Here is a 15,283-nt window from a genome sequence, read left to right as displayed (position 1 = left end):
GCTGCTTAATAAGTTTCTTGAGTAGACACTGTGCATTATTCATTTATTAGAAGTTTTTCTAGTACCTTGCCAGCGACGTTTATGAGGCTGATTGGTCTTTATTTGTTAATTTCGTCGGATGTTTCTTTTCCTGGTTTGATTATAGGTATAATTTTTGAGTGCTTCCATATTGAAGGAAATCGTCCTCTTTTTAGGCATTTGTTGTAAACTGTTGTTGTGAATTTGGGGGAATTCGAGAAACGCTGTTAAAGGTTTGTCACTGTCTTCTCAAGGAATTTTTCTTGGATCCATTGATCTTAATATTGACTCGATTTCATTAGTTCCAAATGAGTCGTCGTCAGGAAAGTCTATATCTGTTTCCATTCTTTGTTTGTAAGTTTTGTGGATTTCTTCATCTGTTGATTCATCGTCATCGGGAATAAACTTCTCTGTCATAATAGCTGCAGTTTCTGCTAAGTTTTTAGTGTAGGTGCCGTCTGTTTTCTTGATAGTTGATAGTATAGGTGTTCTCTTGTTCTTGTTTGCTGCTAATTTATATATACAATTCCAAGGATTCGATATGGTTGAAACTGTACAAAATTTTTTCCATGATTCTGTTTTCGCGTTTGTAATTTTGGACTGATAGCTGTGTTTGTCTTTATAGTAGTTCTGTCTTCTGCCCTCTCTTAAATCTTGGTTATTGTATGTTCTTTGGTATAGTCGTCTGAGTGCGTTGACACGTTTTCTTAGGACTGTTAGTTCATCGTTCCACCACAGTACTGATTTTCTTCCATCGATGTTTAGCTTCTTGGTTGTTCTGAGTGTTTGATCGCTGGATTTTTTCAGACCTGATGAAAGTGCAGAAGTAATGAAGTCCACATCAGTTTGTGCTGATGCCCAGATGGTTAGGTTTTTGTCTAAGCTGAGCTGTTTTTTCTCTGTTCGCATTAAAGTGATGTTCTGAGATTAAGCGTGAAAATTCTCTTTTTAATGCGTTTATAAATTTCTCTAGGTTGGTTTTATTGGTAAAGTATTTGATGTTAATGCGGTGGTTTTTGTTGTCTATTCCATTTAAATTTTTGTTACTGATGATGAAACTTATTATGCGATGGTCAGAACAGCTTTCCTCTTCTTCGTATTTCCATTCAGAGACTCGGGATAAAATAGCCTTGTATGCCATTGCTAGATCGATGAAGCTGTTTCCTCTGCTATTTTCGAATGATGGAGTGTTACAGTCGTCGTTTAGTATGTGTAGGGAATTTGATGCTATGAACTCTTCCAAATTTTCCCCTCTGTTGTTTGTGTTTTCATTAAACCATAGTCCCGAATGGGCGTTGCTATCTATTCCAAGTATTAGGCCATGGTTGGTGGTAAACTCCGCGATGTTGCTCATTTTTTCTAAGTCGTGTTTTATGTCTGTGCGTGAGTCGAGATCAGGGCCGTATTCATGGAACTGTACGGTGGCACAGGGCCCCTACAAAGAGCAAAAAATTGAAAAAAGAAAATTATTTTTTTAAAATTATCATATAAATTAATATTATAATTTTTATATAAAAATATAATTATATAAAAAAATATATGTATATAATTTTACAACCAACTATTGTTGTTATAGTAAGAGAAATAAGATCGTAGCGCTATAGCGGTAGTATTTGAAAGTACTCTAAGATATATAACAATATCGTACAACACGGGTGGCGAACCTATGCACGCCCGAGAATTTTGCTGGCACGTCAACGATTTACATATGGTATCCTTTTATACGCTTATAAATTATTCAACCTTTTTTTTTAATTGTTACAATATGTACAAGTTAAATTTTGTTTTACAGGAGAGAGCAGCTATGAAGACATGAATTCTATTGGTGTGGTATTAACAAATGATTACGCGACCCTTTAAAGACAAATGGAACCGACAATATTTGAGTTGAAATGCTAATTCTCTTCAACCCAATTCCACAGCATCTGTCATAACAACATTCACTATGTATTTCTTAGTTTTAAGACATTCACGACAGGGTGTCGTTCATCGTTCCGACAGAACTTCTCATTACCGGCGGGCTCTACTCACACAAATTTTCAACCCTTGGTTGATTTTTATTGCCTTGTTTACATTTAAGCTGCAGGGCCCGCCATCTAGGGGGTGCAATGCACCCCGGCCCCACCATCGAGTGGGTACAGTCGGTACACATTTGCGGAAACGTATTATATTTGGATTGTGTTTTTTTGGTTTTCCTATGCCAAAATCATTTGCATATAAGAGGTTTTACAATAAGTTTATTTCGAATCCTTTAATTTTTATCTTTGAAAAATATTTTAGGGCCCCAAAAGGTTTTTTGCACCCGTGCTCCTTTATAGAGAAGGCCGGCCCTGTTGAGCTGGAAGGGGAACTCACATAAGCATTATATGGCATGTTTCAGTTCGTGGTAGAATCAACATGCTACACCGTATACATAAGTGTACTAATACTCTTTATGATTATTCCATACTTAATTATTAATACTTATTTACTATAATAAATAGCCAAAAGGCTTCACATCGGTGATACAAAATTATATAAATTAAGTGGAGATTAAATCCAACATTAAACGTTAGTTTAATGTATGAACTTTAAAAAAATGGGAACGGTATTCACGAGTAAGTTTGTTGGGACTGGGCCTTCTAATACAGTAGGAATAAATATAAAAAAACTAGCGATGGCTATATTATCAATTTTCTTCTCTACATATCCTTGCGAGTCATTATTTTTCGAAATGAATTTTATAAAAGACAGTTTAAGAAATAGAATGACTGATGAATCTCATTCGGCGTGTGTATTACTAACAGTGACAAAATATGAACCTGATAAAAGCATTTGGCATCTAATGTACAACAGCAAAAATTTCATTAATAAATTGATATATTAATATTGATAAATTAATAATAGGTTGATATTGATTTGTATACGACAATATGTATGCCAAATTATGAGTTCATTTTTATGAAATTTTATGTTAATTTTAAACTTGTCTCAATAAAATTCTGCAATTAATTTTGTATTAGGTTTTCCCCTATTAAAAACTTTACGGCACGTCAGCAACTTGATTTGTAAATATTTGGCACGCTCACATAAAAAGGTTCGCCACCACTGTCGTACAACATAGTGTTAAATAGGGAGAAGTGCATTTAAAAACTGGTGTTTCTAATAATTTTAAGGAGTTTTTTTTTATTTTAGTTTATGAATTTATGAACGAGTATATACAAGTACTGTCGTGGCAATTTTTTTATGTGACATTACTTGCAAACATCTTAAAAATATATTTTGTAAACTGGTTTTTAGTTATCCGACATCAGAATTTTTCTTCAATAGCAGTTTTCAATCTATATTAGATTTATTTATTTTCTAATATTATCTATTTTAGATATACTTTATTTATCAGGTAAGTAATTTTGTTTTAATTTATTAACTTATTTTATAATTAAATCTATCGTATTTAATTCTAGAGTATGACTAGTCGTGAGAGAGATTATTATGGAAGAAAAAACCCAGTGGGCATGAAAAACGAAAGCGAAAACAAGAAAACGAAAGCGAAAACAAGAAAACGAAGCGGCTGAGGAACGTCAAAGAAATTCACTGTTTAAATTTATGAAGTTGAACTCATATATTTGTTCAGATATATCAATTGATAACGGGAGTTCTGAAATAACTACAAACAGTTCTTCGGCTTCAACATTAATTAATAATGAGAGCTCTGAAATACTCAAAGGAAGCGGAAAACATGACGCGTTTGGTCAAACAATGAGTATTGAAGATCCTAAAACTGAGACACCAGAGGAAGGTGAACTATTTACTATTGATGATCCAGCAACATGGCCCAAAATTTTGAACAACGCAACACTAACATAAATTGCACAACGTGGTCCACCGTCTCTTTCGACTGAAAATGATTTTCTAAAAGATGACAACAAGAGGTGTTTTTCCACAGCTCACTATGTTAGGACAATTGCAAACGGAGAGAAGCAAAACAAAAGATGGCTTGTATATTCAAACTCTTCCAACTCTATTTTTTGTTTTTGTTGCAAATTATTTTCTTCTGATGATAATTTTTTATCTGATAATGGCTTTTCTGACTGGCGACATGTAAGTGAAAGATTAAAGTCGCACGAACGAAATCCAGTGCACATGAAATGCATGTATTCATGGACATAAATGGAATGTAATTTAAAAAATCACAATACAATTGATCTGAAGCAGAACGGTTAAGAAATGTTTTAAGACGAATAGTAGCAGCAATTCTTTATTTATCCGAACATAATTTAGCTTTTAGAGGTAATTTTGATACTTTGTACACACCCATAATGGTATTTTTTTTTTTTTTTTTTTTTTTTTTTTTTGGAATTATAGAATTAATTGCAGAATTTGATCCACTTTTAAGAGATCATTTAATGCGATGTTCGAGAAAAAAATTATAGGTAAGAAACAAAATTCGTATCTATCACCAATTGTGCAAAATGAATTAATTGTTGATATGGGAACCAAAATTCGACAAAATATTGTAAATATGATACGACAGGCAAATTACTATTCAATAATTCTCGATTGTACTCCACATTTCAGTAATTTTTAGATTTTTACATATATTTGAAGCAGATATTGAAATTCGTGAACACTTTTTGACGTTTTTAACAACTAATGACACTACTAGTAAAGGTTTATATGAAAACATAAAATCACTTTTGAATAAATTAAATCTTAAATTGTCGGATTGTAGAGGGCAAGGGTATGATAACGTAAGGAATATGAAAGGAGTATATAAGGGAGTCCGTGCTTACATTTTAAATGAAAACGAAAAGGCATTTTATACTCCTTGCGCCTGTCATAATTTAAATTTCATTTTAGGGGATGTCTCAAAATCATCAATTATAGCAATAAATTTTTTTAATGCTATACAAAAAATATATACATTATTTGCTGCCTCAACTTCACGTTGGGACATATTAAAGAAATTTATTAAACAATTAACTCCAAAACCGTTATGTGATACAAGATGGGAATGTAGAATAGAATCAGTTAGAGCTGTACGTTTTCAAATTACAGAATATTTCAATGCACTAAAAGAATTATTTAAAACTGCATCGGATAATACTATCAAAGTAGAAGTGGTTTCAATATATGAACAAATAGATTCATTTGAGTTTATACTAAGGCTTCTAATTTGGTATGAGCTTTTGTCAAAAGTTAATTTAGTAAGTAAAGTATTACAAAATCCAAAAATTCCCATAGACGTAGCAACTAAGCATATTAAAGAGTTAGTGCAGTACTTTGAAGAGCAGAGAATATCAGGATTTGATAGGTGTTTTGAGATTGCTAAAGAACTGTCAAATCTATTAGAAATAGAAATTAAATTTAAAGAAAGTCGAGTACGTCGAAGAAAAGTATTTTTTGATTATGAAACTCAACTGTATCAAAAATTAAATACAGATATTGATGAATCTGAATTTTACAACGAATTTATTATTTTTAGAAATATTGTTCCAGAAGAAGATCCATTAATATTTTAAAATTCATAATTGCAAATAATTTGTCGGATATTTATCCAAATATTACTGCGACATTTAAAATATTATTGACCAGTCCAGTTACAATGGCATCAGCAGAAAGGTCATTTTCCAAATTAAAATTAATAAAAACCTATTTGTGATCTTCTATGTCTCAAGAACGTTTGTCGTCCCAGGCAATAATATCTATAGAGCATGAAATTGCAAAAAAATTTGAATTTTGATAGCGTTATAAATGATTTTATATTGATAAGCGCATTAGGTTAAATAAAATTTAATATATTAAGATTTCTTTTAAATCTCATAAGTTCTTATACATATATTTCATTCTTTATAGTAAAAATGGATATTTTTTCCTATTTTATATTATTATTTATATTATTAAATAAATCATTATTTTTTCCCCTTTACTTAAATTGATGCTAAAGAGCATACTTGTTTATTAATGTGCATAAATATTTTTCATATTTGATTTAATTAATTAATTAACAAGATATCCATTTAAAATTTCCATAAAAGTTACTAACTTTCATGGAAATTTCAGAGCTCTGCTTTTCCATTTCGCACAGGGCCCCGCAAAATGTAGAAACGGCCCTGGTCGAGATACATACTCGCAGCAAAAGTTTTCATTCCTCTGTACTTTCAGTAAGTACTGAGTCCTCGTTGCTGTGCTGGGTAATTAATATTGCCTCGGCTTCAGGGTTTACTACGATGCAGCTCTCTATCTTTCTGATCCTTTGGAAAATATTTTATAATTACTTGGAAAGCCGCATATTTTCTTATTAATGTTGTAGGGTTCTTGTATTAATGCCAATCCTATATTTTTTCTATTTATGAGTCCTGTTAAGTTATTGACAGCCTTGATAGAGCGTTGCAGATTTATTTGAAGGCATGCCAGGGAATTACTGCTGTTTCCACAACTTTATTATTGCTTTCCATAATCTATGTTTTGGATTTTGAGCTGTTTGTAGTAGTTATATGTCGGGCAGTCTTTGCTTAATGCCATGTGTTTGCAATCATTTTTGGTTTTGGCATGCTTGTTGTGATTTTGGCAATTTATGCAGTTCATCTCGAACTTATTTCTTGGGCACTCGCTGAACTTATGTTCTTTAGGGATGGACAGGTGGCTTTTTCCCTGCAGTCTCATGTATGATGGTGAAATATATTGCAGTTGAAGCATCTCAGAACGCTTACGTAGTCTGCGCAATGGCAAATTCTCCACAGGATTTTGACACCGGTTTTCAGTAGTTTGGTACTCACCGTTGGATCGACTTCTATAATCAAGTTTCTTTTGTTCGTTTTTTTATTTGTCATGATAATTCTCTGTGTCATCTTTGTGTCGCCGATGAAGAGTTCTTCGTTCTGCATTCTCAATTGCATTGTTGGTATCAATTTCACTGGGAATGTCATATATAATTAGGCTTGGAAGATATTTCCTACTGGGATTTGCTACTAACATGTCTTTGCATTCCTTCGTGATTTCGTTATGTAGCAAATCTATGTCGGTCTTTTCTTTCAATTGAATTAAAACTCCTCCGTTATTAATATTTTTCATTTTTGTGATTCCGACTTTGATTTTCCTTGGGTCGATTTTTTCTTTGATGATATTTTTAGTTTCCTCTCTGTTTAATTGAGCTATCGGTTTCACTATTAGTTTATAGCATGGATTGTTTTCAGATCCATCTTTGTTTTTAGCGTTGTTTTTAACGGCATGCGAGTATAGCTGAGTTCCTGGTTGGTTGTAGCAGTCTGTAGTTTTATTGATACTTAAGTTTCGTTTTTCATTTTATTGGAAAGCTTTCTAAATTCACTCACCGCCGTTAGTATAAATCGTTCCTTAAATTGCCGCTCACTTTGGCAATGTTACGCAGCAAATCTAGGGCGTTTCCGAATTCTAATTCGTCCCGTGCTGCCATTTTAATATTACTCGAAGTTGTAGTATTATATCCTCCTATTGAACTGCTAACTTTTCTAATGTACAAAGTTCAAGAAAAATGTACTTACAGTTTTCCTGCCTGTTCCTAGAAGTGGTACTTCCATTGAATTAGGTTTCCAGTAGTAGCAGTTGGGAGGGTAGCAGCTAATCCTATTATACACGGGTCGTTGTTTTGAGGGTAGCTGAACTATAGATATAATCAGAACGGCAGTATTCAGTCCATTAGATAGAATAAAATTCACTCATACGCGCTTAACACTGCAAAACTATAGAGTAAATTATTCACTGTTAGATAGATCACTGTATAAGCTATCAGTCGATACCAGATACATCCAGTTATTCTGTTAGATACCGCACAAATCAAAAGTATGTGTGTGTTGGAGCTGCTAGATGGTTAAAGGCTGCTTCATGTATCGGCAGAGGCAAAGGAAATTACACAGTCCAACACAATTTTTGCTGACTTTTATATGAGACTTATTTTTTACTAATTTGGATGCGCTGATTTCAAATATTAAACCCATTTTTCTCTAACACGTCAGGTTTTTCCTCTATGGCATTTTCTTTTTGCTAATTTGTAAGTTTTTGATAGTCTTAAGGAGGCAGTACTATTTAGAGGATCAAAAAAATCGATTTTTAATATTATTTTCTGACCGTATGTACTTTTAAAAATCTGTTCCTAACATTTTATCAAGAAATTCGAAAAATTCCAGAAGATATAGCCTATTATTCAAAGCGGTGCGCAGATCAGAATCGGAGTGCTCACCGCTCTCGCTTGTTAGTAAACGAATAAAAACTACTTAACAATATTCATTAAAAATTACAAGAATATTTATAAAAAAAATAAAAATTTTACTTACACATGAGTTTCAGGGAATAAATTTTTGTTTGTAGCAATTTCTGCTATGTGTTCTGTTTTGGCAATCCCTTTGAATACTCCAACAGTAGACGGCCATCATCTGAGAATCCCATCTTCCTTGGAACCGATCTTCTCATAGTTTTTAAGTCTTAATGAAATCTTTCGCCTTGTTCATCGCTTACAGCACCTAAATTCTAGGGAAATCTCTCAGGATGACTGTATAGGAAATAAAGCTTTATGTTCATGTTGCAACCTAGGCGCTTTTGTTTCCAAGAAAATTATTCGCAACCATCGTAAATGAAGTCCAGTCCTCTTTCTCAATTTCGTTCATAGAGTTAAAGAAATTTGGGTCTCTCATTAAAGTTCTAATTTGCGGTCCATCAAATACACCGGCTTTAATTTTTTCATAACTAAGTCGTGCAAATTTTTCACATATGTATTGGAAACAGTCACCATCTTTTAATCTAAAGCTTTACCATACTGCTTCATAAGACCTAGTTTGATGTGTAGAGGTGGGAAAATGATTTTTTCTCTGTCGATTAAAGGTTGATTTATAACATTCTGTTCTCCAATATTTAAGGATATTCTAAGAGGCCAATGTTTCTGACTCCAGTGTTGGTTTCTAGCTCGACTATCCCAGAAGCATAGAAAACATGGAAACTTTGTATATCCTCTTTGAAAGCCAAGTAAAAAGTTCATAATTTTAAGATCCACACAGATGATCCAGTTATGGTCTGTATATTTTAATAACTTCAGAACCTTTTAATATCCTCATATGTTTCCTTTAAGTGGACTAAATAGCCAATAGGAATTGAGCCATATACATTCCCATTGTGTAGTAAGACACACTTGAGACTTCTGCTTGAACTGTCGATAAATAAACGCCACTCATTTGGATGATATTGTAACACTCATTTCAGTTAGTAAACCTGACACATTGTTACAGTAAACAAACTCACACTCGTGTTTAAAATATTGTACAAGATTACTTTCCCTGCTACGATAAAAAGTTATCTTCGTATCTTGCTCCAGTAAGTTTTTTTTCATTTAATCTTGAAACTAACAATTCCGATGATTCCTTTGATAGGCCCAAATCTCTTACAAATTCCGCTTGAGTAAAACGTTGCAGTCCAGAACTAGAAATTAAATTTTCATTGTCTAAATCAACATTCGGGTCTTGCTCCTCAAGAACATCTGGCATATCCCGATCATGCTCGTTCTCAAGTAAAGGAAGTCATTTATAAATTGGCATGGCTATTTCATTGAATGAGCAACTGGCAGAATTGCTGAGTCGAGATTTGGATACACAATTTTTTCTTATTCTTCTTATTATAACCAGAAGTCTGAACTAAACAAAAATAGCAATCATCTACGTGATTTTTCGGTTCACGCCAAATCATTGGAATGACAAAAGCTAATTTTTGGGGTTTTCCGTTGCTTCACTGTCGTAAATTTTCTACACATGACTTATACACTTTATTTGGAGCCCATGAATTGTCCTGATCTGCAAGTTTTACGTTCAAAATATGCAAAGTACACTTTCTTAACGAAATCAGTGATATTTGTCCTTTGACTGCGAACAGTAAAGCTGCCACAAATGTAGCAGAAGGAATCTACACTATTGACACATTTTCAAGTAGTAGACATGATGTATTTTCCTCACTGCCGACTAACATGCACTTAACAAGACAAAAAAAACCCAGAGACTTTATTGAAATGTTATAAGCGCTCATCATACTTTCACGATCGATTAACGATTGACTAATTTCGATCGTTCTTTGTCCGCTATGACGCATATAGCATTCATTTGTTTTAGGCAGTTGTCATCGCCTACTTTTCATCACCTAAATGTATTAGATCGGTTATTCGGCCTCTCTCGCATTCAAAGCGCCAGTACGTGCCGTTGCAGGTTCTTACGCATTTATTCGTTTACTAACAAGCGAGAGTGGTGAGCACTCCGATTCTGATCTGCGCACCGCTTTGAATAATAGGCTATATCTTCGGGAATTTTTCGAGTTTCTTGATAAAAAGTTAGGAACAGACTTTTAAAAGTACATACTTTCAGAAAATAATATTAAAAATCGATTTTTTTGATCCTCTATATAGTACTGCCTCCTTAAAACTATCAAAAACTTACAAATTAGCAAAAAGAAAATGCCATAGAGGAAAAACCTGACGTGATAGAGAAAAATAAGTTTGATATTTGAAATCAGCGCATCCAAATTAGCAAAAAACAATTGTCAGATCATAATCAGCAGAAAAAAGTTTTTTTTTTTTGTTAGCCAGTTTTATCTGTAAAGCTTCGGAGAATAAACTTTATATGGAAAATTAGATGTCTAGACAGAGCCAGATATTGAACTCTTTTCGTTTACAAACTTCTGTATAGTAGTGGTATAAATGGAAGAGCATACACCTACTTTTTTTATGTGCACTTGTTAATCATGCGTGTTCTCATGCCATGGAAAAAAAACAAAAAACAAAACCGTATGCTCTTCTCAGGGTCAAGCTTTAAGAGAAGGCTGCTTAAGTAAGATGGTAGATAACCTTGGGTTACACAGGGCCGATCCGAGCGTATCTGATGTCCCTAGGCAAAGAAAATTTAGGCGTCCCTGTACATTGTCTCTACATATTTCCCCCCCGAACTATGTAGCGAAATTTGGTTTCCGGAAGCGTAGCCCCCATAGGCAATTGCCGAGTTCACCTAATGATAAAAGCGGCCCTGGTTACACATGTTTTGATGAATTCTGTTCTTGATGTCAAAAAAAAAAAAAACAAGCTTATCCAAATACAGTAATCAAAGTATTCGAAAATCTCACATATATGAAGTATAAAAAAAAAAAAATCATTACCCTGGAATACCAGATTCTTTTCCTGATGTTTTCTCCCGTTTATAACAAAACGCTTACAAACACTGTATACATTTAAACACAAACACATTCAGTTGATAACATGTGTTCGTAACTGGCGGGAGAAGGACTATGCGACCTCTACTAAGAAGAAGCCATAAGTCTTAGTTCTCATGAGAACTAAGAGTTTCAGAATCTATATTATATTTGAACTGAATTTTAGTACATTTTTACAGTATAAGAAAGGTTTAGGAATCATAATCATCACCGTTTTGACAGAAATATATTCATAAGGTTGTTTAATTTCTTAATATGGGATTCATTAATTTCCTTCCCTTTTTTCTTACTTTATCCGTAATTGTTAATAATTATTGAGAAGTAAATATTCTTATGGCTTCTTCTTAGTAGAGGTCGCATAGTCCTTCTCCCGCCAGTTACGAACACATGTTATCAACTGATGTGTTTGTGTTTAAATGTATACAGTGTTTGTAAGCGTTTAGGATTTTGAGGAACTATGGTTTTACAAAATTCTGGTCGTTATAAACGGGAGAAAACATCAGGAAAAGAATCTGGTATTCCAGGGTAATGATTTTTTTTTTTTTTTGATACTTCATATATGTGAGATTTTCGAATACTTTGATTACTGTATTTGGATAAGCTTGTTTTTTTTTTTTTTGACATCGAGAATTACACAGTGAGCATGTAATTACGATGAATTTGAAAGCGATATGTGGAAATATCTAGTAAAATGAGTCTTGCAAAATACCAATACATATCATTTATCTTTATTTTCTTTATTCTTTGGTCAGGTTTTCTGTTCAGTAATTATCGATTTTGAACCGGTTTGAATCGTTAATAATTAGTTAATTGTTAAATTCTTTGTTAAATTTGATTCCCCCTTCTCCCTCTCTCTCTCTCTCACGTATTTTTCGTAAAAAATGAAAATAGGAAAAATACATATACAGTGTATTTCTTTTATTTTCCTTTTTGTTCGCTACGGTTTCCTTCTATCTCTCTCTCTCATGCACACACACATTCAACCACAGTTTCACTGAAACAAAGTAAAACGAAACCCAAACTAAGCTGGACTGTGATATTCATTGGAAACATTTAAGAAGACAGCACTACTGATAACTGTAGTACAAGGTTTGAAGAAGCGTTAGCCATTCCTGTATGAAGGTAGAGGGAGTTCTCCATTCCAGAAACTGGAATTCTTCATCCAGCAATACAGGCAAACTGGACAGAAAGACAGCTGCACTTAATACCCTAAAATATGCTGGATGATAGCTTTAATTGCTTTGGTAGTAATTCTAAGCAACCTAACAGGATATGACAATACTGTAATAAGACTCATTTTATTCCTTTTCATAACAGTGTAACTAATCTGCATATGGGAATAAACAAGATATATGCTCAAGTTATTTGCTATATAATTTTCAATGTTGTTGTGATTAAGCAGCTGTATTTTTTGATCCTCAATAATTTAAATGCTAATTGATGAAACTATTATAGAGGAATTTCCCTACAGAGTATTCCAGAAAAGATTTATGCAAGCATGTTTAATAAAAGCTTAAAAAAAATCAAAGAGTACTGGTGAAAATCAAGCTGGATTTAGACTAAAATAGGGCTTTCCATGACCAGCTTTTTATTACTATTTTGATTGGGTTGGTGGAAAGCCTGTGAAAAAGGTACCAAGAGTAAAACTATTCAAAATGCATTCTGTATGGTTTAAATTGAACTTTATACCAAACACTATGTCAGTTACAAATCTGCAGTTAGAAATGATTAATGCTACTTTCTTTGGTATGGTCCAACAGAGTATAACAGTGGATGTAGCATAAAAACTTACACTTGATTCAACATCCAATCATTTCTAACTGCAGATTTGTAACTGACATACTGCTTGAAATAAAGTTCCATTTAAACCATACAGACTGCATTTTGAATAGTTTTTCTTTTCTACCATAAAATGAAAATGCTATCTTCAAATAAGCATAGTTCTTGCTCTGTGCATCTGCAGACAGCTAAGCGGTTTCTTTGCTCATAGCATATTTTTTTAAGATGATATCTTAAATAAATTTGCAGCACATCTTCAAGTGTTGGTTCTGAAATGTTTATTGTAATAGAGATCATAGCTGTTAATATTGGTATTTCATATTTTTTAGGAAAGAAGATACTTCTGAGAGAAGAATACAACAATCTTTATTCAATGATGAGATTGATGCCAAATTTGGATTTGAGAGGTATAAGGATACTGCTGAAAAAGTGGGATGGTTGTATAATATGCATCCTGTAAGTAAAATATATATGAAAAACATAGTTATGAATGTGATTCTGCATGTGCTCATAATTTTTCTTTAATCATGTTGTTTACTTTATTTTTTCTATTCATATTGCATTTTTCTCATAACACGCATGCCTGTCAGCTAAAACATTGACTTCCTGCCTAACTAGTAGCATATTAGGCCACTTTGGGTGAGATAACTTGGTATTGGCTCCACTAGACCACAGAAGGTGTTCTGAGGTATTATGGACTAACTAGAATAATGTCTCAGAGGTCAGAAAAAGTGAGGCACTGTGATCAACTGGGTGCTCTGTTCACCATGAACCCACAAATGTTCAGTGGAGTTCAAATCAAGAGAATTGGTGGCCAAAGGAGCACACAGAATGCTTAATTAGCATATCTAAGCCTCTAATCATGTTTGAGCAGAGCAAACCTGATGATATGCACTGTTTTCTTGGAAACAAGTTCAGATCCATCAGGCCACATTGTCAACATGTAGGCAGTACCTGATCAGAAACAATCTCCAAAACTGGAAACAGGCTGGGTGGTCAATGTTTTTATTGGAGCATTTTTGTGAAATTTTATTAGCAGGTTGCTGCTCTTTATTTGAAATTTATACTTAATGGGTAGAAGAATTCATGATTCCATTAATAAATTTGATCACAGAAAATCAAAATTACTGACATATACTGTGATTTTGATATTTTTTTCTTCTCGCATGTGGTTTATTTTCACTATGCCAATTATACACCATTCACTTGAGAAATGTTAAATACTGTATATGTTAAATGTATAATGTTAAATATATATATATATATCAGTTCGAAACCAAATCAGATACTGAACATAACTATGACTGCAATATCATCTGATAAAATAAACATGGTTTGGTATTTTAGTATTTATACACCTCTGTAAAGACACTAGATCTATGAACTATGTAACTTTTACTCTTCCTTTCCATAGTTGGAGTACTGTTTTCATTCTCCAGATCTACATACTTGTCATTGTGTTATAGAAATTATCTATGCTGGAATGAGGGTCTTTGTTTTTCACTCTGTTCAGAATTCTTATCTAATATTCAAGTCATTACATTATGTTCAGTTAGGTGTGCCAGGGTAGTTACAAAAAAAAAAGAAAAAAAAAAAAGCTTATCATAAGCACCTGAGACAAGAACTCCAATTTCATTTGCCACCTTCACAGATGATCCTCAACAGGATAAAGTCTGACTTTGTAAGATCTGACTTTGTAAGAGCTAAATGTAGAAAACTCACCTTGTACGCCAAAGGCAGTTGTGCTTTTATTATTATTATTTTTATTTTTTTAATGTGTGGTTCCCACCGATGAAAGGTTATTATAATTTTGTACCATTCGTTGGATAAGAATTTATCCCACCCATGGTACAAAATTTTTGTACCATTTTTTATTTTTATATAATTTTATATAATTTTTTGTATTTTTTTTTCAAAAAATTATAAAAAAATTCAAAAAATTTTATTTATTGATGATTTTCAAAAATCATCAATGAGTTTTTCAAAGAATTCAAAAATGATTTTTCATTCAAAAAATCAATTTTGAATTTTTTGCCATTTTTTTATCAATTTTATATAATTTTTTGTATTTTTTTTTTTTTATATAATTTGGAAACCCTGATCTAGAGACCAAACATGGAACTTTTTTCAAGCCACTTCAGACCTCCAATAAGTGGAGAGGTGGTCTCACACCTCTCCACTTATTGTAATTCATTTTCAATAAGTGGAGAGTGGGCAATGAAATTCATTTTCCACTTAAAGACAATTACAAACATCCATGCCCACATTGGGATTCGAACCCATAACCTATTGG

General features: G+C 32.9%; 1 protein-coding gene across 1 annotated transcript in view; it reads left to right on the top strand.

Annotated features, from left to right (window-relative positions):
• Window positions 1–11,668: 11,668 nt before the first annotated feature.
• PolE1 (DNA polymerase epsilon catalytic subunit 1) overlaps window positions 11,669–15,283 on the top strand; it is a 415,552-nt gene continuing 411,937 nt past the window's right edge. The window contains exons 1-2 of the mRNA XM_090412775.1: window positions 11,669–11,736; window positions 13,320–13,446. Coding sequence (XP_090268901.1) covers window positions 11,669–11,736; window positions 13,320–13,446 — 195 coding nt within the window. The remainder of the gene's footprint in view (window positions 11,737–13,319; window positions 13,447–15,283) is intronic.

This window comes from Typopeltis vanoorti, chromosome 23, assembly GCF_054136105.1.
Source record: "Typopeltis vanoorti isolate ZY-2024b chromosome 23, IOZ_Tvanoo_1.0, whole genome shotgun sequence".
Classification (NCBI taxonomy): domain Eukaryota; kingdom Metazoa; phylum Arthropoda; class Arachnida; order Uropygi; family Thelyphonidae; genus Typopeltis; species Typopeltis vanoorti.
The sequence above is the reverse complement of the archived record's forward strand: the minus strand, read 5'-3'. Positions and strand labels throughout refer to the sequence as shown.